Genomic DNA, 25,305 nt, shown 5'->3' with positions numbered 1-25,305 from the left:
AAAAAAAAAGAGAGAAAGAAAATAACAATAATGTCTTATAATTCCTGTGACTAAAATTAGGACGTGTTCCTGCATTACACCGTGCCATCTCTGGAGCAACTTTCTCTGTCACTCGCAAAGCTTTTTCATATGCCTGCCCTTTCCCCCTACTTAGGCTTCCCTTTTAGAACTAAACAACCTGGAAAGGATCCTTCAGAGCAGACCTAGGGCAGGGGCTAGGCAAGACCCTTGATGGTGACAACTTATTTGGCTATTTCTCGTGGCTATTTAATACATGAATGAAATGGGAGCTGAGTTCCCTGCTTGATAGTATTTGTGTTCATTTCCAGCATGGTGCTGGTTGTCTGACCTCTAGCTTCTCCCCTCTTATTCTGTACAGCTGAAATCCTCCCTGCCGCCTGCCCCCTAGCTAGTCAACCTCCAGTCCTGTTTAGTTTATCTTTTTTCTCTCCTAATGCCTGTTAATCTGGAAATAGGATTCTTGCTCATCGTCATACTGTTTTAAATAAGAATGAAACTAAAAGAAGAGGTCTTTGGGCCGGGCATCACGCCTATAATCCCAGTACTTTGGGAGGCTGAGGCTGGCGGATTACCTGAGGTCGGGAGTTCGAGATCAGCCTGACCAACATGGAGAAACCCCGTCTCTACTAAAAATACAAAATTAGCCAGGCATGGTGGTGCATGCCTGTAATCCCAGCTACTCGGGAAGCCTGAGGCAGGAGAATAGCTTGACCCAGGAGACGGAGGTTGCAGTGAGCCAAGATTGCGCCATAGCACTCCAGCCTGCCAACAAGAGTGAAACTCTGTCTCAAAAAAAGGTCTTTGATCTGCTGTCACGTGGCACCCGGATATGAGTATTGGCGGCAGTGAGTGTTCATTTCCTCCTCCTGCTCCCCTAATTCAGTTGCGTCTGAACACAAAACTCCAAAAGCAACCAGAGAGAGAAGCTGTGTTGAAAGATGAAAGGAGAAGAGGCCACAGCCTTGGCATTCAAAGCTTTGACCCTACTTAGTTCTTGTTCTGAGTCAAAAACTCTTATTTCCAGGCCCCTCCTCTATGAAATTAGTAGACTTATACTAGTGATTCCCAGAGTATGGTCCCCTGCTCGGCGGTGTTTAACTTCAACTGGGGTCTTGTTAGAAATACAAATTCTCAGGCCCCACTCTGGGCATACAAAATCAAAACTTTTTGGTGTGGGCCCAGCAATTGAGAACCAGTTTTACCCAGTAGATTTTGTGTTGAGGAGCTTGTTAAAACCAGTTATGGGGCCGGGCACAGTGGCTCACACCTGTAATCCCAGCACTTTGGGAGACCTAGGCGGGTGGATCACCTGAGGTCATGAGTTTGAGACCAGCCTGGCCAACATGGCAAAACCCCATCTCTACTAAAAGTACAAAAAAATTAGCTGGGTGTGGTGACGGGCACCTGTAACACCAGCTACTCGAGAGGCTAAGGCAGGAAAATCGCTTGAACCCAAGATGCAGAGGTTGCAGTGAGCTGAGATCACGTCATTGCACTCCAGCCTGGTCGACAAAGCGAGACTCTGTCTCAAAAAAAAAAAAAATTCAGTTGTGGGCAATTCTCATGTAGCTCAAGGAGTCGTGGGTTAGGGAACTGGAGAGGAAAAACTCTCTCAAAGCTAGACAGGCTGCCTTACCTTTTCTCTCTCTCCTCTCCACATCACTTAATCTTTCCTTTTTTGCTGGAGCAGATCCCACCCATGAGGGCACAGCAGAGGGCATGGAGAACATGGCAGATGCTGTCACCCATGCTCGTTTTGTGGGCACAGATCCTGCCAGTGATGAAGTTGTCCTGATGAAAATCCTTCAGGTAAGGGAGAGGGAAATAGCAATTAGACTAATGGCCAGGGGCTGGTGCCGCGGACTCTACTTACTCTGCCCACAGCATGAAGCTGTGTTTTGACTTCACTGGGGCTTAAGGGAGCTACTTTGTTTCCAAACAAGCAGCTGGGGTACCCAAAGTAAAAGCTTTTTCCAAGGAAAATCAGTAAAAGCTTTATATGAAGTGATATCAAATACCAGAAGCCTTAAATACACTTGTACCTCTGGCAGACTGTATTTGTGCCATCCATCTCTTGGGCTCACGGGCTAGGGCTGGAATGAGTTCTGAAATATGTCAGGGTCATAAAAAGTGAAGAAACAATTCCCAGGACGAGCTCCTTGGAGACCTCTCTACCAAGCTGAGGTGAGGTCAGCATTCTTGCTAACCACTCTCTCTTACCCTCGAGTACCTCTCAGTACCTTGTTTATCACAGTAATTCCTTTTTCTTCCTGATAGGTTCTACGGACTCTGCTGCTAACCCCAGTGGGTGCCCACCTAACAAATGAATCTGTGTGTGAGATTATGCAGTCTTGCTTCCGGATCTGCTTTGAAATGAGGCTCAGTGGTAGGTGCTTGGATATTAGCCCCTTCACCATTTCTGGGGCCAGTGTCTGAGTATGAATACAGGAGGCTATCTTCCCAGAGAGATGGAAAATTCAGGACTTCTCCATCATCTATCTCATGCAATCATAGGGGTCTAGAAGAAATCTCTGTACTTGAATATTATGAAGCTAGAGTAGAGACCTCAGCCCATTATGCCAGGGCAGGAGTTGGGATGGATCCCAGATTGACTTAGCCCAGGCACCAAATCACCCTCTCTTGGGGTTTCTGGGATTGACACCAACCTACAAACCCCCCAGAACACATCTATCCCTCCCCTTTTTTCCCTGACTCAGTAGTGCCACCTAGTGGGCCAGTAAAGTTATGGCTGCCAGGCTGAGCTGGAGCTGGTTTTAATAAGTTTGGCATAATCCTTGGTAAACAGGGTTTGGAGGGGAGTCTGCTCTGAGAACCCTCTTGATAATAGCACAGCAAGTAATGACACCTGTGTTATTTGTTTTTGCCTGTGCAGAGTTATTGAGAAAATCCGCAGAGCACACTCTCGTAGACATGGTGCAGCTGCTCTTCACAAGGTAAACCTGCTGCTGTTTGCTTCAGCCCGGCTGCCCAGGCCTCTTGAGTCTGCCTGCTTCCACACAGCCACGTCAGGGACCTGGCCAAACCCACAGCCACATCAGAGGCCACTGGGATTATGGATTGGGGGTAGTTCTCTGGGCCCAGGGTTACTGAGCAAGGGAGAAGGAGGAGGGAGCTGATTTGGCCTCAGGTGGAGGCAGAGGGTTATTTAGTATAGGCCAGCAGACCTCATTATGCTTCCCAAATTTGTGTTTGTTTCTGTGGAGGTAGCAGCTGGGAAAGGGAACCCAGAGAGGAAGCCAAACTCAAGGGATCCTGATTTCTGTGGGAGAGGGCCAAGGTTAGGGTGACCAGCAATTGTGATTTGCCCGGGACTGTCCTGATTTCAGCACTAAAAGTTCTGCGTCCTGGCAAACCCCTCTCAGACCCAGGCAAACCAAGATGGTTGGTTACCCTTAGGTAAGGCCCTTAGCCTAGGGCCTAGGAGGCCTTTTCATACTAGGCCTGTTTCCTGCACCTCCTTTCAACAGACAGAAGAGCTGAGGCAATGGCTTCAAACCTTCCTCTGGGATTTCTTTTTGCTCTCAGATCTATAGATAATAATCCTTATTATCTACAGACTAGACTGCCCTTGGACCCTGCTACAAAGAATTTTTTACTCCTCAGGCTCAAATTTACTGGTTTCAAAACTTCAACCTGCCTGTTAATTCTTCCCTTTTGCCTGCTCTCCTAGGGTTTTGATAGACTGCCCTCCCCCCATCTCTTGGCAGCAGTATTTGCGAAGTGAATATAAGCAGGAAGGAATCAGTCTCAGGATAAAAAGAGCCTCCACACCCCAAGGGCACTTACCTTGCTCTCACGACTACCTCCTTTTGTCCATGTCACACATTCCCCGATTCCTGTGGCTCTTTGATGAAGCTCTGAAAAGGATGAAATTAGTCTGCTTCTCTTTTGTAGCCTTTTCTAAGACACAGGGCATGGTCTGGCTCAGAGCACCTTTGGTTTATGGCTGGCATGGAGGGGGACATTTGTCATTATCCCTAATGACAGTTGATGGATTCTCTATCTTATAGGTTACCTCAGTTTAAAGAAGAACCCAAGAACTATGTGGGGACCAACATGAAGAAGGTATGACCTGAGAGCTGATCTGCTGTCCCTCATCCAAACCTTAATCTCCCAACTTCAATGCCTTGGGGTAACCTTGCTTTGCAAAGATATGCTTTGCTTGGAATCTAGAAGTAGCTCTCACTCCTTTAGTGAGAAATATATTATCTCCCAGATATATCCCTTCCCCAGCTTTTCCACTCTGGCCTGTCTTTGAACCACCGTGTCAGCTGGTGAGCCAGTTCTTCATGGAGACTGCATGGTACCCATCAGTCTTGGCTAAAAATGTCTGTTGACAAAGATGAAAGTCCTGCATCCCCTCAAGATTTAGCCTTATCCGCAGGTAGAAGGCCTAGAGAGGCTGTGTCCCAAATCCTACCTCAATGCTGAATTAGACTGGGCTCTTGATTGTGCTAGTCTGTATTGAAGAAATTAGTCAAGCTTGACTCCAGACATTTAAGAACCGAAGGGTTCTTAAACTGCTAGGAGAAGAATGGTGGTCAAAAGAATGGCTTCTTTCTATCTTGAACTGAAGCCCTGGACTTCACAGGCCTCTGATGAGGATTCTGCTTGCAGCCCTAAGAGGTCTTACCTATGGAGATGACCCTTAGTTGTGTGGTGCATGCACCTGCCCTTCTCCTCTCCCCTGCCATCCATCCCCATTCCTGCCCTGTGCCCTGTTGGTGTGTGTCTGAGTTTATTTCACTCTGTTTAAATCGTGCGTTTGCCTGTCTTTCGCAGATATCTCCATGTCTCCTCAACAAACTGGAGCTAAGTAGTGGGGAGCAGACCAAAGCCCTGAACCAGTTAGAGAGGGTACTACTCTTTAAGAACCTCAAGGTCTCTCTCCCTCTCTCTCCCTTCCCCTTTTTATTTCTTTAAATGTTTATTTTGTATATGTAACACCTGGGTCTCATTTCCATTGTATAGAGCACAATTTACCCTTCCCTAGTAACACAGCACGGCTTTGGAAGAATTGCATGTGATTGTAGCTTTGCAGTGTTGGGAATTCTCCTGGGCATCTGGTTGCCTGGAGACAGGAGAAGGAAGACTTGAACATCACATAGTTAGCCTAGAAAGCTTGGGGTCTGCTGTTACCTTGTGGGGAGGCTTAAGATCTACCATTTCTGGGGAAACTGTGAGGGACCTTCAAGCAAGACCCTTCCCCCTTCTCCTTCTCGTTGTCTCAGAGCTGGCATAGAGAGCTTAAGCACAGTCCTCAGCTCTATCTGGACACCTGGACTGGGTTTGGAGGGAAAGAGTAGTCCATCCAGTTGGGATCTTTTTTTTTTTTTCTTGGTTATCATTAAAGAGGTCATTCCAAGGATTAGAACTCTAGATTGATGGAAAGAAGCCAGGTGCCAGGATAGCCCAGGACACTGGGAATACTTTGGGATCTGCGAAGATCCCTCTGTCCTCTAAAAGTCAAGGTGTAGGGTAGCTTAGGGGAGGGATCCAAGCTAAAGATTACCCTAATCTGCATATACCTGCCTTAGGAAGAAAGGAGAGAGAAGGAGGTGTGAACTGTCTGGGCTATCCATCACAAGAGTGTGCATGCTGAAGGTGTGGTTGTGGACATACGGGTCACTGAAAATAAAAAACTCTGTGTATGTACACCTAGCTAGATAGTCCATTGGCCCATGTTCTCTTTGAATGCGTTGTGTCATTTCATTTGTGTGCTTGCATAGTCTCAAGCTGCAGCTCTCATTAGTGGCTATCCAGCATGTTGCCATGATTATTAACCTGGGACCTGCTCCTTTTTTGTAAAGCTTACACTGTCCTTTGGAATACAGAGTCATACAGTTAAGGTGGTGTAGAGTTCCATGAATACCTACTGCCCACCCCACACCTTCAGACCTTAGGAAAAGGAGAACAACTATACCTTACAAGGGGTGAGGCATTTGTGAGAACTGGCAGCCTCTTGGCCCCTACTCCAGCTAGGAGGCTGAGAACACTAGAACACTCATTGAAATAATCAGGTTGGAGCAAGCTTTGCAGAAGATAGAGAAGGAAATGTGAAAAACTGATCCTCATATGGGGACGAATCTCAATGACTGACTGGCTTCTCAGCGAAAGTAGGATTGCCTGGAGTCCCTGAAATGGGGCAGCCTCCTGGAGAGAAAGTCTACCTCATAAAAGTAGATCCAGTCCTTAGTTCTTTTGGGAGCTCAATGATAACTGCCAATAGAGCCAGGAGGTCCCTCATTGATCTCTTGGCCTCTTGCCCTTTTGCATATTTGGCGGGCTCTTCTCCCATAACATTTTTTACTATGAACTTGATCCAGTTGAGCTCCAGTGGTTCCTGGGGAGAGGATCCTTTTGCTTCCTGCTTAGCTATAGTGCTCAGTATGCCTGAAGCTCAATTCTAGGCCTATGACTGCAGGCATTTTGGAGATGGATTATCTAGAAGTATAAATCCAATATGAGGCTGTTGCTATGTTACTAAGAGCTGGGGGAAGCAAGGGCTCAGCTCTTCAGCCTCTTCTTTATTGGAAGGAGCTATGGGTAGGAATGGAAGAAGTATGTGTTTTCTAAGCAAGGAATCAAAGATTACCCAGGTTCTGAGAGCTTGGGGGGCTTGAGGAATGGAGTCTATCCCTAACAAAAGCAATTGAACAGGCCATGGATAATAGGACATATTCAGCCTTTAGGAAGAGGCAGAGAGAAAAAGTGCTTCTACTCTCTTTAGAGTCATTCTAATGGTTTCTGGAATAGCGTTGCCATTGCCATTGTCGTTGGAATGGTCCAATCCAGGAATGGTCTATCAGTCTAGGAATAGTTTAGAATGATTCTGTAGAGGGACTGAGTTCACACCCAACTGAGAAAACATCAAGACTTAAAAAACAAAATGGGGCCGGGCACGGTGACTCACGCCTGTAATCCCAGCACTTTGGGAGGCCGAGGCGGGCGGATCACGAGGTCAGGAGATCGAGACCATCCTGGCTAACACAGTGAAACCCCGTCTCTACTAAAAATACAAAAAAAAATTAGCCAGGCTTGGTGGCAGGCGCCTGTAGTCCCAGCTACTCGGGAGGCTGAGGCAGGAGGATGGTGTGAACCCGGGAGGCGGAGCTTGCAGTGAGCCGAGATTGTGCCACTGCACTCCAGCCAGGACCACAGAGTGAGACTCCATCTCAAAAAAACAACAACAACAAAAAAAAAAATGGGCCTAAACAAAGTAACTTTGAACTTAGAATGGAGGAAATACATAAAAACACAGATCCTAGGGAGTAGTCAACAGGTGACAGAGATTGTCCCTTGCCACTAAAAGGAAGCTATAGGAAGAACAGAAATACAGCAAGAGGGTAGTGGAACAGAACAAGGAGTCAACGAATCAGTGGCCTTACCATCTGACAACATAAAACTGCATCTGGAAAGACCAATAGTGAGAGGGACAGGTGGTCTCATTGATATAACAAATTGGGAGCAGCAGAGAGCACAGCAGCAGCATTACATGACCTTCTATCTTGAACTCCACAAATAAACTGGGAGGCCATTCCTTCCTTAACTCCAAGGAATGAGCTTTTGACCAGTCTGATACAGAAATTCCAGAGAGTAAGAGGTATGTTCGCTGGGTGCGGTGGCTCACACCTGTAATCCCAGCACTTTGGGAGGCCAGGGCAGGCAGATCACCTAAGGTCAGGAGTTAGAGACCAGCCTGGCCAACATGGTGAAACCCTGACTCTACTGAAAATACAAAAATTATCCAGGCGTGGTGGTCCACACCTGTAATCCCATTTACTCGGGAGGCTGAGGCAGGGAGAATCACTTGAACCCAAGGCAGGAGGTTGCAGTGAGCTGAGATTGTGCCATACAACCCCAGCCTGGGTGACAAAGTTAGACTGCGTCTCAAAAAAAAAAAAAAAAAAAAAAACATATTGTATATATATATATATATATATATTGTTTATGGTTTAGGCCCAGTTCATAAGCAATAAGAAAGCTGGGACAGGAAGGAATAGGCTCTCATAGTTGGATAAAACTACGAGTAGAAGGCTGCTTTACAAGCTAGCTGAGGAGGAAAGCCAGGAGACCATGCACCTGTAGATCTGAGTGTCGGGGCAAAGGAGACCCTGCCCTTACACTTTCTGCAAGAGGGTCGTGCATCATCCATAGGATTCAGGATTTCCTGCTTAATGTAATACTCAGGACCCAGAGAAGCAGAGTGATAAGTGTGAGGGCTGACCCTACCAATGACCAGCCCAGAAACAGAATGTCACCTTTTACATGGAGGCTGCCATGCCAACCTATGAAGTGGTAAATGTAGAAGCCAAGTTAGAAGAGTGGGAATGTGAACTGATGGTCTAGAGTCTTACTTTAGCACAGATATTTCTGTATCTAGAAAACAAGATATAGCTTGTTTTCTAGAGATCAGTAGGACTAAATGAAGGGAGATTAATAGGGATAGTGTCTTAGTTTGAATACCAGTGCTAATGGGGTATGATATTCCCAGCTGAAAATGAGAGCAGGAGGCATGAGTGATTCATCCAAGTGGAAGAAACAGAAGAGATCCCCTCGGCCCCCACGCCATATGACCAAAGTCACACCAGGTTCAGAGCTGCCAACTTCCAATGGAACCACCTTATCATCTAACCTCACTGGTGAGTGCCCTGGACTGCTTCCTCTGATTAGAGAGAAGAAGAGCTCCTTTCTCTCTTAGGGATTTTGAAATTGAAGACTAAGCAACTGAGGGGCTTTGGTTTTGGTGCTGAGAACAAAAAGGGAAACTCCGGGTCAAATCAGACTGTGACCATTCAGCAACTCTGCAGCGACTTAAGGTTGTTCTCTGACAACTTTAGAGACCAATATATGCAAAGATAAGCATGTAGTCCGGGAAACAGAGACCCTAGTACCATGGAGGGTTTGTTTTGCCCACAGCCTCTTTCTTCTCCTACAAGTATCACGTACTTTTCTTGGCAGGCGGTATGCCCTTCATTGATGTGCCCACTCCCATCTCCTCTGCAAGTTCAGAAGCTGCCTCAGCAGTGGTCAGTCCCTCTACAGACAGTGGCCTGGAATTCTCCTCCCAAACCACTTCCAAGGAAGACCTTACTGATCTAGAGCAACCTGGCTCTCCAGGGTACAGCACAGCTACAGAGCCTGGGAGCAGTGAGCTAGGTGTTCCCGAGCAATCTGACCTCCAGGTATGACTTTGATTTTTAAATGTCCCTCTTCAGTATTCCACTGTGGGAACTGGCTTGGTCCTTTGGATCCTTTATGCAGGACTTGGCTCAAAAGAAGCTTGGGGTAGCTTCAAAAGAAGCTCTGATCTTTCCTGCTTCTCAGAATTGGTTGTGCTGCCTAGAAAACCCACAGCATGACTCACTGTGAGAGGTAGCTCATGAGATTTATCAAGTTACACATACAGGTAGTACTTGACAAAAGGGAAGGAGCTGGCCATAGCTTTTTCTGGAAGGTAATGATCGAAATTCTAAGCCTGTGAGAGCCTCTGTGTCTCTAAGGTTCTAGTTACTATAGGTCAATGAAGCCTCAGGAGATGTTTTTCTGAGTCCTTCATCATACTCCTGCCTGAGCCATCTTGCAGTGATTCATAAACCACTGAGCTGGCCCTACATCTGTAGCCCATTAGAGACAGCTTGGAAGACAGGTACTTCAGGGGAGTAAGTTCCAAATTGCCCTTGCCTCATCCCTCTTCCCCTATCTCCCTGCTACTGGTCATAGCAGGAAGGGACCCATGTGGAAAAGTCCCAGTCAGCATCTGTGGAGTCCATCCCTGAAGTGTTAGAGGAGTGCACATCCCCTGCTGACCACTCTGACTCTGCCTCTGTCCATGACATGGATTACGTCAATCCCCGGGGCGTGCGCTTTACACAGTCCTCCCAGAAAGAAGGTGGGTACTCTGGCAGGCTCTGCCAATTCACCTCCCCAATCCTACCTACTAATCTGCCTAGACCATCTTAGACCAAGATATTGGACTACTGCCTGTTGCTGCAAGTTCTAGGCTATTTTCTAGTCAGGAAATGGAGTTAAGCCATAAGACTGTTGGCATGGATGGAGCCCTTCCCTAACTTATACTATAGGAAGGAAGTTTGAGGGGCGATAGAAAGCAAGAAGGAAGAATAAAAAGTTTAGGACTTTTAACAGAAAGGTAGGATCATCAATTCTGATTTGCTCCAGAAGTAGACTAGTTCCCTCACCTCCCCAGGGGGAAAAAAAAAAATCCTTTTCCTTTTTTTTTTCCCCCCTGTTGCCCAGGCTGGAGTGCTGCAGTGGCACAATCACAGCTCACTGTAGCCTCAACTTCCTGAGTTCAAGCAATCCTCCTACCTCAGCCTCCCAAGTATTTGAGACTACAGGCATGTATCACTGCACTTGACTCCTTTTAAAAAATCTTTTGTAGAGATGGGGTCTCTCTATGTTGCCTGGGCTGGTCTCAAACTCCTGGTCTCAAACAATCCTCCCATCTTAGCCTACCAAAACACTAGGATTACAGGCATGAGCCATCATGCCCAGCCCTTTTTCTCAAAGAGAATCACTTACCTTTTAAATTGCCTTGTGTAATGCAGAGCAGGCTAGGCAAAGCTAGTGGACTAGTTGTTTTATAGCAGTCTCACTCTCCTCCTGGCCTTCCCCAGGCACAGCTTTGGTCCCCTATGGTCTTCCCTGCATCCGCGAGCTCTTCCGATTCCTCATCTCCCTCACCAATCCACACGACCGCCATAACTCAGAGGTTATGATTCACATGGGACTGCATTTGCTGACAGTGGCCCTTGAGTCAGCCCCTGTAGCCCAGTGCCAGACCCTCTTGGGCCTCATCAAGGATGAGATGTGCCGCCATTTATTCCAGGTAAGACAAGATTGCTAGAGGGTCTCAGAGCCTCTTTCAAGGGCCAGGGGAACACAGAGAGGTCTGGCTGATTACGCAAAGATTATAGGACCTAGGAAAGCATCTCCCTCCCAGTTGGCCTGTAGGTTTAGTAAGAGGGTTTCAGTAGTTCCTCAGGGACTCTGGCAGCCAGAGAGAAATATAGGAATGGCTAGATGTAGAGTTCCCTGGAAGCACTGGACCTCAGTGACACCTACACTCAGTTTGCCTCTCCTGCCTCTCTTGGTTGAGCCATAGTCAGCTTCAGAAACCTCACAGCCGGGCTGGGCACAGTGGCTCACATTTGTAATCCCAGCACTTTGGAAGCAAAGGCAGGCAGATCACGAGGTCAGGAGATCAAGACCAGCCTGACCAAAGTGGTAAAACCCAGTCTCTACTAAAAATACCAAATTAGCTGGGCGTGGTGACGTGTGCCTGTAATCCCAGCTACTCGGGAGACTGAGGAAGGAGAATATCTTGAACCCAGGAGGCAGAGGTTGCAGTGAGCTGAGATCACGCTACCACACTCCAGCGTGGGCGACAGAGTGAAACTCCGCCTCAAAAACAAAACAAAACAAAATAAAAAAAAACAACTCATGGCCTACCCTACTCTGATCTCCAGCTACTCAGCATAGAGCGACTGAACCTTTATGCTGCTTCCCTGCGAGTATGCTTCCTACTGTTTGAGAGCATGCGGGAGCACCTCAAGTTCCAAATGGAGGTGAGTTTCTTGACGTGGGAAGAAAAGGGGAAAAAAAATAGGGAAATATATGGCATCTTCAGTGGGACCAGCTCTATCATGCTACAGAGGTAGGATTTAGGGAATTCCTATAGGAGAGTGCTTTTAGCCTCTGGAGTTAGGTTCAATCAGCTGGCCTCTTTTGCGGAAAAGTTAAAAGGAGACTAAAGGAAACTGGCTGACCCCAAATATGAGAACTGCCAGATAACCTCACCATGAGTGGGAACAGCTCTTCTGCCCAGCAGTTACTCTGCAACACAGGCAGGTAAGTCAAGCCAGCATTGTCACTAAATTGCTAAAAGGAACTCTAAATAGGACCAGGTCATGTTCACATAGAGAGCACAAAGGGCAAGAGGCAACTTTTCTGGAACCAGGTATGTGGTAGAGAGCCAGGCCTTATCCCCCAACATGGAGGCCAAAGAAGAGATATATTTAGGGGATAGAATACCTTTGGGTGTCTCTTAATACATGCCTCTCGGCCAGGCTTCTGCATCCTGTTTAATGTTTTTCCTGTCTAATTTTTTCTCTTCCTATCTTGAATCCTTTCCCCACCCAAATGGCAATTACTGGATTATTGCCAGATGTACATTAAAAAGCTTATGGAGATCATCACTGTGGAGAACCCCAAGATGCCTTACGAGATGAAGGAGATGGCACTGGAGGCCATTGTGCAGCTCTGGCGCATCCCCAGCTTTGTCACAGAGCTCTACATCAACTATGATTGTGACTACTACTGTTCCAACCTCTTTGAGGACCTCACAAAGCTGCTGTCCAAGGTGCTGAACACTATTAACTGGCCTCTAGAAAAAAGGCATTATAAAGGAAATCTCCCTGGTGGTAGTGAGGATGCTACATACAGAGAGGGGAACACTTGAGAGCTGGGAAACAGAAAGAAGAAAGGTGTTTTCTAAAGGCAATGTACAAGTTAGAAGAGGTTTTGGAAATTTTTAGAAAATGATCAAAGTGTAAAGTGTTCTCCTAACTATGAGTCTAATGGATCTGTTTACCTTCCAGAATGCCTTCCCTGTGTCTGGTCAACTCTATACAACACACCTACTATCTCTTGATGCCCTATTGACAGTGATTGACAGCACCGAGGCCCACTGCCAGGCCAAAGTCCTCAACAGCCTCACCCAGCAAGAGAAGAAGGAGACAGCCAGACCAAGCTGTGAGATAGTAGATGGCACCCGAGAAGCTAGCAATAGTGAGAGGCATTTTTTTCTTTGATGAACCCAGGGTTCTATGCTTATCCCTTCTCTACTCTGAGTCCTTTCTGCTGTCCTTAGATCACTTCCCCTGGGATGCTCCCAATTCTGTTTCTGGGCTTTGGCGGTTTAAATCACAGGCCAGTCAGGCAGATTAGCAGAACTCATAGCCTTCTCCCTTTTTCCTCCTCCCCACTTTGGCTTTTTACAGAACTATTTTTCTTTATGGCAAGAGAACAGAGTTTAAAGAATATGGGATTTCTGTCTCTGAAAGCTCCAGGCCCCACCATCCCTCATCCCCAATACCTGCCTCCACTCTAATTAGTCTTCTCTAGCTCCCCCCTTGAAATTTGAGGTTACAGAAGATCAGGGAAAATGAGTAGGTAATCTCTTCATTAAATTAGAGAATCTAATCCTTGGCTGGGACAGGGACTACTTGTTTTGGCTTGGGTTTGTCCTGGTCAGGGCTGGCGCCCTGTGCGGGAACCATGCAGGTCTTCTGGGCTTTGGATTTGACCTCTCCTGCAGCTCTGCTTGGCTTCATACCCTGTAAGTCTTCGCGTATCTTCTTCTCTCTTACCAGCTGAGAGAGCAGCCAGCGATGGGAAAGCTGTAGGTATGGCCTCAGACATCCCAGGCCTGCATCTGCCAGGTGGAGGGCGGCTGCCACCAGAACATGGGAGACCAGGATGCAGTGATCTGGAGGAAGCTGGTGACTCTGGGGGTGGGTACTGGGTGTCCATGACCCTAAGCTCCTCACCTGGAGGGCCTGGTGGAGAGCAGAGGGAGGGAGCAGACACCTAGGATAGTAACTAAGCAAGCCTTGGTAGCTCGCCTTGCCTTCCGACTGAGAGAGAGGGAAGCAAACATATGGACCCTCAGTTGATAGGACTTCCAGGGAAGTGGAAGACTGGTGATGATAAGATTTCTGAGGCTCCTCCTTGAAACTAGGGAGTATATTGGTGACCTTCCAAAAGTCCTTATCTGGGTAAAAAAAGATCTTACAGATTTTTCCCCTCTCTTCTTCCTACTCCTAGCTGACAAAAAGTTTGCCCGGAAGCCACCTCGATTTTCCTGTCTCCTGCCAGATCCACGGGAACTAATTGAAATTAAAAACAAAAAGAAGGTACATACATATATTCCCCAACCTCTGTCCACCTCTTTCTGGGTGTCCATTGTTGTAGGATTTCCATCTCAGAGGGTGAAGATGAAGGAGAGTCTAGCACCTCATTGTACAGCTTCCTGAGGCCAGCCTTTGGGCTTGTTGGGACTTCAGCAACTCCCATTTGAAGCCCTTCCCTTAATCCTAAGCTATGTAGTTGAGCATACCCTGTGTATGCCCCTGGGCAAATGCTATACCAATTGAGAACCAAGTGTCACTAGTGGCAGTGACAGGAGCCTTGAGAGTTGGTGTCCTGTGAGTCATTGAAGGTTACTGGTCATCTCCAGCCCTAGCATGATGGTTGGCAATAAAGGGGAATTGATATTTATTCTGGTGCTTTAGTAAGGTTCGAATAGCAATGTTCAAATCACTGTTTGTACTTTGGGTTTCCTGTTTTTTTTTTTGTTTTGTTTTGTTTTGTTTTGTTTTCCAGATGGAGTCTCTGTTGTCCAGGCTGGAGTGCAGTGGTGCGATCTCAGCTCACTGCGACTTCCACCTCCCAGGTTCAAGCAATTCTCCTTCCTCAGCCTCCCAAGTAGCTAGGACTACAAGTGCGTGCCACCACACCCAGCTAATTTTTTGTATTTTTAGTAGAGACAGGGTTTCACCGTATTAGCCAGGATGGTCTCCATCTCCTGACCTCATGATCCACCCGCCTCGGCATTCCAAAGTGCTGGGATTACAGGCGTGAGCCACCGTACCTGGCCTGTACTTTGGGTTTCTTAACACAAAGAAAACCTAACCCTTTCTGGCCGGGCACAGTAGCTCGCGCCTGTAATCCCAGCACTTTGGGAGATCGAGGCAGGCGGATCACCTGAGGTCAGGAGTTTGAGTCCAGCCTGGCCAACATGGTGAAACCCCATCTCTACTAAAAATACAAAAATTAGCCGGGCATGGTGGTGCAAGCCTGTAATCCCAGCTACTTGGGAGACTGAGGCAGGAGAATCAGTTGAACCTGGAAGGCGGAGGTTGCAGTGAGCTGAGATTGTGCCACTGCACTCCAGCCTGGGCAACAGAGTGAAACTCCGTCTCGGAAAAAGGAAAAAAAACCTAACCCTTTCTTTATTGCCAGCTTAAATGACTTTGGTTCATGTGTGCCCTTGAGTGCATGGCCATGACTGGACTTACATACAGATGAGTTGCCTCCACAGTTAGTCCACTTTGTCCTTCAAACCCAGGGCATTAAGCTAGGCAACCAAAGAAGCAAAGCCAGGCTAAAAACAAGAGGCTGGCTGTCAACAAATGTAAGGGATGGATATAAAACTGGAGAGAAGAATTATCTAGTTTCTTTCTTCTGCTTTTTCCCCTATCCTAAGATAGAGGAGAGGAACTGTTTTATGTTTCTTGAGCACTCAGGAAAGGAGTAAAAAAGAGCTCTTAAGCCAATTCACTTAGACATGAAGATGGGGGAAAGCTAAGGCCACTGTGATCTAGCCTTAGTTCTGCAGTCACGAAGAACCACATCCTAGGAGCTTTTTAGCTGACCAACTGTGGGTGGGCTATGGTGGACTCCAGGCTGGCCTTGTCTAATTTAGAGGCAAAGTAGCTTCTATACCTCTAGTTTTTCTCACGCAGCTGCTAATCACTGGCACAGAGCAGTTCAATCAGAAACCAAAGAAGGGGATTCAGTTTCTGCAAGAAAAAGGCCTCCTCACCATCCCAATGGACAACACAGAGGTTGCTCAGTGGCTCCGAGAGAACCCTCGGTTGGACAAGAAAATGATTGGAGAGTTTGTGAGTGACCGCAAAAACATTGACCTGTTGGAGAGCTTTGTGAGGTGAGGAAGCTATAAGAAATGTGGGATATAGCCAGGTACGGTGGCTCACCCCTGTAATCCTGACACTTTGGAAGACTAAGGCAGGCAGATCACTCGAGCTCAGGAGTTCAAGACCAGCCTGGGCAACATGGTGAAACCCTGTTCCTTTTTTCCCCCGCTACAAAAATACAAAAATGGCCGCGCGCGCGGTGGGCTCAAGCCTGTAAGTCCCAGCACTTTGGGGGAGGCCTTAGACGGCGCGGATCACGAGGTTCAGGAGATCGAGACCATCCTGCTTAAAACACGGTGGAAACCCCGTCTCTTACTAAAATACAAAAAAACTAGCCGGGCGAAGTGGCCGGGGCGCCTGTCAGTCCCAGCTATCGGAGGCTTGAGGAGGGGAGAATGCGGCGGTAAACTCGGGGAGGCGGAGCCTTGCAGTGAGCTGAGATCTGCGCCACTGCACTGCCAGTCCGGGCGACAGGAGCGAGACTCCGCCTCAAAAAAAAAAAAAAAAAAAAAAAAAATACAAAATTAGCCGGGCATGGTGGGCACACGCCTGTGCAGTCTCAGCTGTTCAGGAGGCTGAGGCAGGAAGATTACTTGAGTCTGGGAGTTCCAGGCTGCAGTGAGCTGTGATCATGCCACTGCACTCCAGTCTGGGTTATAGAGTGAGACCTTGGCTCAAAAAAAAAAAAAGGTGGGACAAGGTTAGTGATCGGATTAAAGGGACAGAACATCCCTACCTCAAAGCAGTCTCCAAAAATTTCTTCTGGAGACCCTGGCCAATGTTCTTCGTCTTCCCATCATTTATATCTGTTGGACCTGAAAGGGACTCCAATGAGATAGTTTGGGGAGCCCTTCCATTCTGCATGGAGTCCATTGCAAAGGGGTAGAGCAGGGTTCCAGGGGGTGAGGGTTCTAGGCAAGAGTCTGTGGATGTGAAAAGTATTAAGGCTAGGGGTTGTGTTAAGGATGAACAGGAGATACTGCCCCTTTGCTAGACACCTCAGCCTCCTCTCTTCGAGTAAGAGTAGGTTAGGAGGACAGTGACTAAAAGAGCCTGACATGTGCAGCTTACACATTTTCAGCCTCTTCTTCCTTTCTTTCCCTATAGTACCTTCAGTTTTCAGGGTCTGCGACTGGACGAAGCTCTCCGCCTCTACCTAGAAGCCTTCCGTTTGCCTGGGGAAGCACCAGTCATCCAGAGGTTGCTGGAGGCATTCACGGAGCGTTGGATGGTGAGTTTGAGTGTCAGGGGCTGAGCCCAGGATGAGAGGTCAGTTTGACTGAGGGCTGAAGAATCCAGCTGCTATCTGTTTTTTTTTTGGAGACAGAGTCTTGCTCTGTCACCCAGGCTGGAGTGTAGTAGTGCAGTCTTAGCTCACTGCAGTCTCTTTGTTTTTGGAGACAGAGTCTTGCTCTGTCACCCAGGCTGGAGTGTGGTAGCGTAGTCTCAGCTCACTGCAACCTCTGTCCCCCGGGTTTACGCCATTCTCCTGCCTCAGCCTCCCGAGTAGCTGGGATTTCAGGCACCTGCCACCAAGCCTGTCTAATTTTTGTATTTTTAGTACAGATGGGGTTTTGCCATGTTGGTCAGACTGGTCTCAAACTCCTGACTGCGCATGATCCGCCCGCCTTGGCCTCCCAGAGTGCTGGGATTACAGGCATAAACCACCACACCCAGCCTGCTGTCTCTTAAAAAAGGCAGAGAGCAAAATTAGTGACCTTTCCACGAAGAGATCAGCTTCTGTTAAGGAGTTGGCAAGAGGCTGGCTACTTTCTGGACGGTACCTCCCCTCTGTACTAGCACTGACCAGTGGATTGGTAGTGAGGGTTTAATTGGCCAGAGAAGGGCATTGACACAGGCGGGATCTTTGCTTTTTCAGAATTGTAATGGCTCCCCATTTGCCAATAGCGATGCCTGCTTTTCCCTGGCCTATGCTGTCATCATGCTTAATACTGACCAGCACAACCACAATGTTCGTAAACAGAATGCACCCATGACCCTGGAGGTAAGCTTGGGTCCTAGTTAAGGCAAAGAAGACCCAGCACAGCTTTGGAAGTAGCAGGAATGACATAGGATTTCCAGTGGGCATGATGGATGGGGTTCTGTTCAAGGAATCAGGAAGGACTGGCCAACCTAGAAAAGAGACTGGGGTGGGGAAGTGGGTTTTTTCACTTACTTTTTCCTGAGTCCTATTTACTAAAAACCCAGTAGTCCCTTGAGTGGGGCTTCAGTATTGACACGGGAAAAAACTTACTGGCCTGTCTCTAGGAGTTTCGCAAAAATCTAAAAGGTGTGAATGGAGGCAAAGACTTTGAGCAAGACATCCTGGAGGACATGTACCATGCCATCAAGTGAGTATACATAGAGAATAGTGCAGTATCTCTGTTAAGAAGAAGCACGTTTCTTCCTTTCCCAGTTTTTACAGTCATGTCAGACTACAGTGACTCACGTGCCCTGGATTTAGCCTCAGGACCTAGTTGGGTAGCCCCCTCTCTGCCAATTTGTTTCTTCCTTAAAGAAGCCCGAATGGTACTGGGACTCTAGTACTCTAAGCCAGGGTCCAAAATTCTGCTCTTAAGTAGGATATCATGGCCCCATTTTCTGAACTTTAAACAGCTACATTTTCCTCTCTAGCTTACAAGATGCATTTTCTGGCTGGTAGAGAACCCAAGATGGGCACTGGAGTGTTAGGCCCAGGTTACAGGTCAGAAATGGGCCACTTAGTTCTTTACTGTAAATCAGAAAAGATAGAATTGTTCATTTTGTCACACCCAGTAAGAATGTGTGATCTTACTACAGAACTGAAGGCCTCACTTCCAGATAGGGCTTTGAGATTATAGGACACTTCCTTTCTTTCTCCCTCCTTCCACTGGTGGGTGGAAAGCAGACCACTGAGCTGCAGTTCTGATGACCAGTGGAGAGTGCTAGTATGGATGAACTCCTAGTCTTGGTTTGGAACCAGTCAGGTTCAAAGCAGTGCAACTGCTCCTTCCCTTACCTCCTGACAGGAATGAGGAAATTGTAATGCCTGAGGAGCAGACGGGCTTGGTTCGGGAGAACTATGTGTGGAATGTGCTGCTTCATCGAGGTGCCACCCCTGAGGGCATATTCCTGCGTGTGCCTACTGCCAGCTATGATCTTGACCTCTTCACCATGACCTGGGGCCCCACTATTGCTGCTCTCTCTTATGTCTTTGACAAAAGCCTTGAGGAGACAATCATCCAGAAAGCCATCTCAGGCTTCAGGTAGCCCAGCTTTGGCCTTGGTCTTCACCTCCCGCAAGCTCACCTCTGTGAGCTAACATGGTTTTCTCCATGCCTTTCTGACTCCTACTCTTCGTTAGAATGGGGATCCCCTGAGTTTTGAAGGGAGGCTGAAGCTTGGGTAAGCTCAGTCTTAAACAGAAACAAGATTAAAAGGTTTCTTCCTGGGACTGACTGGGGAAGAGCCCCATGCAAGCTCAGGGACTTGGAAGGGCTGCTTGGCCTTCCAGTGACTCTGTTTCTGGGATGGGGGTAACATTACAGGAAGTGCGCCATGATCTCCGCCCACTATGGCCTCAGCGATGTGTTTGACAATCTCATCATCTCTCTATGCAAATTCACAGCTCTCAGCAGTGAGGTGAGCAGGTGCAGGAACTTTGTACTTGGAGCTCCAAAGGAGGACCTCTCTTTTAGCCATGGATCTACCCTTATCAACAGACCTGGTTGCCCTCAGCATCTTCTCTCACTGCCCCTACTTGAATATACCAGAGCTTAGGCCATTTCTGTCTTGCACACTCTGGGATAAAACTAGTGTTACTTCATGTAATGGGGATGGGAAAGGAGATATAGGAGTGGGGAAGGCCTTAACTAGGTTAACCCACTCCCACCAGTATTATGGGGAATTGAAGCAGAGCCAATAAAAGGACCCTGAGGGAACCATCATAGGCAGAGACCTAAGAGATTTTCCTTTCTAGACATTAGCTCAGCCTTAAGTCTCTTCTCATCCTCTTTTCCAGTCTATTGAAAACCTGCCCAGTGTATTTGGAAGCAACCCTAAAGCCCATATTGCAGCCAAGACAGTATTCCATTTGGCCCATCGTCATGGTGACATCCTGCGGGAGGGCTGGAAGAATATCATGGAGGCCATGCTGCAGCTCTTCCGAGCCCAACTACTGCCCAAGGCTATGGTGGAGGTAATTCTTAGTAGGAGACTACTCAGCAATAACAAGGCAAGAGCTGCAACATTGTATGCTATCTGTATGTAGAAGTAAGTAGTTGAGAGTAATGCTGGGCCTGATGCCTGCCGCAGCTCACCAGGAATGCCTCAAACACGTAAGAACACAGATCTTAGGGGATAGCTGTAAAAGAAGGCTGGTAGATGCCATTGCCAATCACCAATTGGAACAATAGTATAGGGGCAGAAGCCTACAGGAGGAAATCCAGAGTACTTTGGTGGGTGGAGGCAGGGGCAAAATACAAAGGACATATGGAAAGAAATTATTTTGACTTACTTTTCCAGGTGGAAGATTTTGTGGATCCCAATGGCAAGATCTCTCTACAGCGGGAAGAGACACCATCAAACCGGTAGGAGCAGACCAGAGGCTCAGGGGCTTGGGGAGGGAGAGTCAGAACTTTGGGGCTTACCAGGTCATGTGCCCTTTTTCTACAGAGGAGAGTCAACAGTGCTGAGCTTTGTGAGCTGGCTAACACTGAGTGGTCCTGAGCAGTCTAGTGTGCGGGGCCCATCCACTGAAAACCAAGAGGCCAAGAGAATGGCCTTAGAGTGTATAAAGGTAACTGCCCATCCACCCCTGGTGAGAAAGCCTAGACACCTTCCTATTAGACAGATGCTACCCAGTGAACTGAAGAATAAATCATCCAGATTTGTAACCAGGGCTGACTCTGCCCTCTCTCCCTGGCTCTTGGGGACATTATTTTCCCTTCAGCCCTTGTCAAAGACCCCCTCTCTCTTTTGCCCTCTCTAGCAATGTGACCCAGAAAAAATGATCACAGAAAGCAAGTTCCTCCAGCTGGAGTCACTACAGGAGCTCATGAAGGTAAAGGATGAAGAAAGGAAACATGGAACAACTGGCTGAATCTGGGAAGGGTGATAGGGACAGTATTATTTCTGTCAGGACAGGGCCAGTGGTTGGCTTCTTTTCCATGCCTACTTTTCTGCTGCTGTTCCCCTTCAGGCTCTGGTCTCAGTGACACCAGATGAAGAGACATATGATGAGGAAGATGCTGCTTTCTGCCTAGAGATGCTACTAAGGATTGTGTTGGAGAACAGGTAAGATGAGCGTAGTCTTTAGGCAGACCCCAAGCTGAGCTTGTGCCAAAGGGATGGAAGCCATCTGGCTGAGTGGGCTCTGGGGAACTGTAGGCAGCAGGGGAAAAGCTTACTCATCATTCCTGTCTACTTAGGGTATAATATCAATGAGCCCTGAAAGCCCTAGGGGACCTAATGCCCAGTGGCCTCTCTGGCTGAGACTATCTTCATTCCTTTATATCTACACAGGGATCGTGTGGGCTGTGTGTGGCAGACTGTTCGAGACCATCTATACCACCTCTTTGTTCAGGCACAAGATTTCTGCTTCCTTGTGGAGCGGGCAGTGGTGGGGTTGCTACGCCTGGCCATTCGGCTGCTCCGGAGAGAAGAGATCAGTGGTCAGGTAAGCAGAATGCATCTTGGAGAGTGGGCAGGTATGCAAGGGATTAAGGCCACAGTTGTCAATTATGAATATAGCCTGAGACAGAGAGTACATTTAGTGCCCCATAGCATAAGCCCAGTGACCAACCACAGGGCTGGTGCAGTCTAGCAGGGGGCATTGTGAGTGAGCCTGAAATGGCCTCAGGCATGGAGCCTGTGCTCTGCACCTCAGCCTCCTAAGAATCTGCTTTGTAGGACTGGCCTGCTACTGCCTTATAATAGTCCCAGCTCTATACCTGGTTTCCTGTCATGCTTATGACCCACCTGAGATCTCTTTGCTTAACTACAGAAAACAACAAGCATAGAACTAATAAGTGGGTTCAGCAAGGTCACAGGATGTGATATCAATACACAAAAAGTAATTATATCTCTACATGCTAACAGTGAACAATATGGAAACTGAAATTTAAAATACAATGCCATTTACAAGTGTTCCAAATAAAGTGAAGTAATATATAGCTGACAAAACATGTATAAGATTTGTATGCTGAAAACTACAAAATAAGTTGAAGAAGATGTAAATAATTGAAGAGGCATACTATGTTCGTGGATTGGAAGGCTCAACATAGTAAAGTTGTCACTTCTCCCCAAATTGTTCTGTAAATCCAACATAACTCCTATAAAAATCCCAGAAAGGTTCTTGTAGACATAGGCAAGCTTATTCTAAAATTTAGATGGAAAGGCACAAGCTCTAGAATAGCTAGAAAGAATAAAGTGGAAAGAATCATTTTCTCTGGGCTGGGTGCAGTGCTTCATGCCTGTAATCTCAGCACTGTGGGAGGCCAAGGCAGGCAGATCACTTGAGGTCAGGAGTTCGAGACCAGCCTGGCTAACATGGTGAAACCCCATCTCTACTAAAAACACAAAAATTAGCAGGGTGTGGTGGTGCACACCTGTAATCCCAGCTACTTGGGAGGCTGAGGCAGGAGAATCACTTGAACTCCAGAGACGGAGGTTGCGGTGAGCTGAGATCATGCCACTGCACTCCAGCTGGGCGACAGAGCGAGATTCTGTCTCAAAAAAAAAAAAAAAAAGAATCACTCTGGTATTAAGACTTACTGTCTACTTTGGGAGGCCGAGGTGGGTGGATCACAAGGTCAGGAGATCAAGACCAGCCTGACCAACATGGTGAAACCCCATCTCTACTAAAACTACAAAAATTAGCCCGGCGTGGTGATGCAAGCCTGTAATCCCAGCTACTCGGGAGGCTGAGGCAAGAGAATCGCTTTTACCTGGGAGGCGGAGGTTGCAGTGAGCTGAGATTGTGCCACTACACTCCAGCCCGGGCGACAGAGCGAGACTGCATCTCAAAAAGAAAAAAAAAGACTTACTGTCGGCTGGACGCTGTGGCTCACGCCTGTAATCCCAACACTTTGGGAGGCCAAGGCAGGCGATCACCTGAGGTTGGGAGTTCCAGACCAGCCTGGCCAACATGGAGAAACCCCGTCTCTACTAAAAATACAAAATTAGCCAGGCATGGTGGGGCATGCCTGTAATCCCAGCTACTCAGGAGGCTGAGGCAGGAGAATCGCTTGAACCCAGGAGGCAGAGGTTGTAGTGAGCCAAGATCACGCCATTGCACTTCAGCCCGGGCAACAAGAGTGAAACTCTGTCTCAAAAAAAAAAAAAAGACTTCCTGTATAGCTACCGTAGTCAAGATGATGTGGTGTCGATGGAGGGACAGACACGTAGATCAATGGAAGAGAGTAGAGCGTCCAGAAATAAGCTCAACACAAATATGTTCAGTGGATTTTTTGATCAAGATATAAAAACAATTCAGTGGAGGAGGAACAGCCTGTTCAATAAGTGGTGGAGTGATTGAAATACATAGGAGGAAAAAGCAAATGAACCTTGACCTAAAACTCATACCTTACAGGAAAATTAACTCCAATGGATCATAGATTTAAATATAAAGCTATAAAAACTTCAGAAACAGGAGAAAATCTTCAGGATCCAGAGCTAAGCAAATAATTTTTAGCACGTTTGGCAATCCCGTGGATCTGTCTCCTGCCTCAACACTGTCTGGATGGAGACAGATCCAGGGGGGCACATCCTTTTTTTATTTTTTTTTTTTGACGAGGAGTCTCGCTCTGATCGCCGCGGACTGGAGATGCAGTGGAGATCATCAAGCTACTGACAAGCTCTGCCTACCCGGGTTTAGCCATTCTCAAAATGCCTCAGCCTCCAGAGTAGCTGGGACTACAGGCGCCCGCCACCTCGCCCGGACTAGTTTTTTGTAGTTTTAGAGAGAGGGGTTTCACAGAAATATAATAGCCAGGATGGTCATCGATGCTCCTGACCATCGTGATCCGCAAGATAATAGCCTCACAGTGAACTGGGTCGGCCTCCCAAAGTGCTGGGATTACAGGCTTGAGCCACCGCGCCCGGCCTCTTTCAAAAAAAATAATAATTTTTAGAGCTGACATTAAAAGCACAATCTAGAAAAGAAAAAATTGATAAGTTGGACTACATTAATATATTTTAAAGTTTTGTTCTATGAAAGCCTATGTGAAGAGGATGAAAAGACAAGCTATAGACGAGGAGCAAATATTTGCAAATCACATATTTGAAAAATGGTATCTATAATATAGAAACTCTCAAAACACAACAGTGAAAAACCAATCAAATTATTAATAGAAAATGGACAAAACATAGGAACAGATGTTTCGCCAAAGAAGACATACAGAGGGCAAATAGGCACATGAAATGAAGATAGCATCATTAACCATCAGAGTACTGCAAACTAAAACCACAATGAGCCTGGGCGCAGTGGCTCCTGCCTATAATCCCAGCACTTCAGGAGGCTGAGGTGGGCGGATCACCTCCCAAAGTAGACAGTAAGTCTTAATACCAGAGTGATTTTTTTTTTTTTTTTTTTTTTGAGACAGAATCTCGCTCTGTCGCCCAGCTGGAGTGCAGTGGCGTGATCTCAGCTCACTGCAACCTCCGCTTCCGGAGTTCCAAGTTTGAGACCAGCCTGGCCAACATGGTGAAACCATGTCTCTGCCAATAAATACAAAAATTAGCTGGGCGTGGTCACGCACTCCTGTAGTCCCACCTACTGAGGAGGCTGAGGTGGGAGGATCACTTGAACCCAGGAGGCAGAGGTTGCAGTGAGCTGAGATCATGCCACTTCATTCCAGCCTGAGTGACAAAGCAAGACTCCATCTGAAAAAAATAAAACCACAATGAGACATCACTACCCATTTTTCAGAATGGCTGAAATAAAAAGTAGTGACAATACCAAATGCTGAAAGGCTGTGGAGAAATTGGAACATTCAAAAATTGCTGCTTGGGAATGTAAAATGGTACAGCTACTCTGCTGGCAGTTTCTTATAAAATGAAACATAATTACCATACAACCCAGCAATTGCAGCCTTGGGCATTTATCCCAGAAAAGTGAAATTTTACTTTCTCATAAAAACCTGTACATGAATGTTTATAGAAGCTTTAGTTGTAATAGCCAAAAACTGGAATCGGCCCAGATGACTTTCAATAGGTGAATAAACTGTGGTACATACATACCATGGAATACTATTCAGCGATTTAAAGCAACAGACATCTCCTGGGAACTATGCTGAGTGAAAGAAGAGCCAATCTAAAAAGGTTATAGAATATATAATTCCACTTATATAACATTTTTGAAATGACAGAACTTTAGAATTTGAAGACAGGCCGGGTGCAGTGGCTCACACTTGTAATCCCAGCACTTTGGGAAACTGAGGCTGGTGAATCACTTGAGGTCATGAGTTCGAGACCAGCCTAGCCAACATCTCTACTAAAAATACAAAAATTAGCCAGGTGTGGTGGCTCGCACCTGTAATCCCAT

General features: G+C 47.1%; 1 protein-coding gene and 1 long non-coding RNA gene across 8 annotated transcripts in view; one reads left to right on the top strand and one right to left on the bottom strand.

Annotated features, from left to right (window-relative positions):
* GBF1 (golgi brefeldin A resistant guanine nucleotide exchange factor 1) overlaps positions 1-25,305 on the top strand; it is a 148,403-nt gene that overhangs the window by 114,496 nt on the left and 8,602 nt on the right. For 2 of the 7 annotated variants that reach the window (XM_017851711.1, XM_017851708.1), the window contains exons 5-30: positions 1,712-1,830; positions 2,299-2,407; positions 2,915-2,975; positions 4,053-4,107; positions 4,825-4,899; positions 8,537-8,684; positions 9,004-9,227; positions 9,766-9,934; positions 10,680-10,891; positions 11,532-11,630; positions 12,230-12,424; positions 12,663-12,852; positions 13,437-13,577; positions 13,891-13,979; positions 15,591-15,793; positions 16,890-17,013; positions 17,662-17,787; positions 18,051-18,133; positions 18,791-19,027; positions 19,310-19,403; positions 19,783-19,959; positions 20,286-20,350; positions 20,436-20,559; positions 20,752-20,823; positions 20,962-21,056; positions 21,285-21,438. In XM_017851711.1, coding sequence (XP_017707200.1) covers positions 1,712-1,830; positions 2,299-2,407; positions 2,915-2,975; positions 4,053-4,107; positions 4,825-4,899; positions 8,537-8,684; positions 9,004-9,227; positions 9,766-9,934; positions 10,680-10,891; positions 11,532-11,630; positions 12,230-12,424; positions 12,663-12,852; positions 13,437-13,577; positions 13,891-13,979; positions 15,591-15,793; positions 16,890-17,013; positions 17,662-17,787; positions 18,051-18,133; positions 18,791-19,027; positions 19,310-19,403; positions 19,783-19,959; positions 20,286-20,350; positions 20,436-20,559; positions 20,752-20,823; positions 20,962-21,056; positions 21,285-21,438 — 3,440 coding nt within the window. The remainder of the gene's footprint in view (positions 1-1,711; positions 1,831-2,298; positions 2,408-2,914; positions 2,976-4,052; positions 4,108-4,824; positions 4,900-8,536; positions 8,685-9,003; positions 9,228-9,765; positions 9,935-10,679; positions 10,892-11,531; positions 11,631-12,229; positions 12,425-12,662; positions 12,853-13,436; positions 13,578-13,890; positions 13,980-15,590; positions 15,794-16,889; positions 17,014-17,661; positions 17,788-18,050; positions 18,134-18,790; positions 19,028-19,309; positions 19,404-19,782; positions 19,960-20,285; positions 20,351-20,435; positions 20,560-20,751; positions 20,824-20,961; positions 21,057-21,284; positions 21,439-25,305) is intronic. The other 5 variants (XM_017851715.1, XM_017851713.1, XM_017851714.1 and 2 more) reach the window with 3 other exon arrangements.
* On the bottom strand, positions 1,743-10,677 carry LOC108515101 (uncharacterized). The gene is made up of 3 exons (XR_001881420.1): positions 10,585-10,677; positions 3,829-3,899; positions 1,743-1,824 (listed from the first exon to the last, which is right to left on the bottom strand). It is a non-coding gene; the product is annotated as an uncharacterized LOC108515101 (long non-coding RNA).

The sequence above is a fragment of the Rhinopithecus bieti genome, unplaced genomic scaffold, assembly GCF_001698545.2.
Source record: "Rhinopithecus bieti isolate Rb0 unplaced genomic scaffold, ASM169854v2 scaffold_31787, whole genome shotgun sequence".
NCBI lineage: Eukaryota > Metazoa > Chordata > Mammalia > Primates > Cercopithecidae > Rhinopithecus > Rhinopithecus bieti.
Note: the sequence above shows the minus strand (reverse complement) of the source record. Positions and strands in the feature narration are given on the sequence as shown.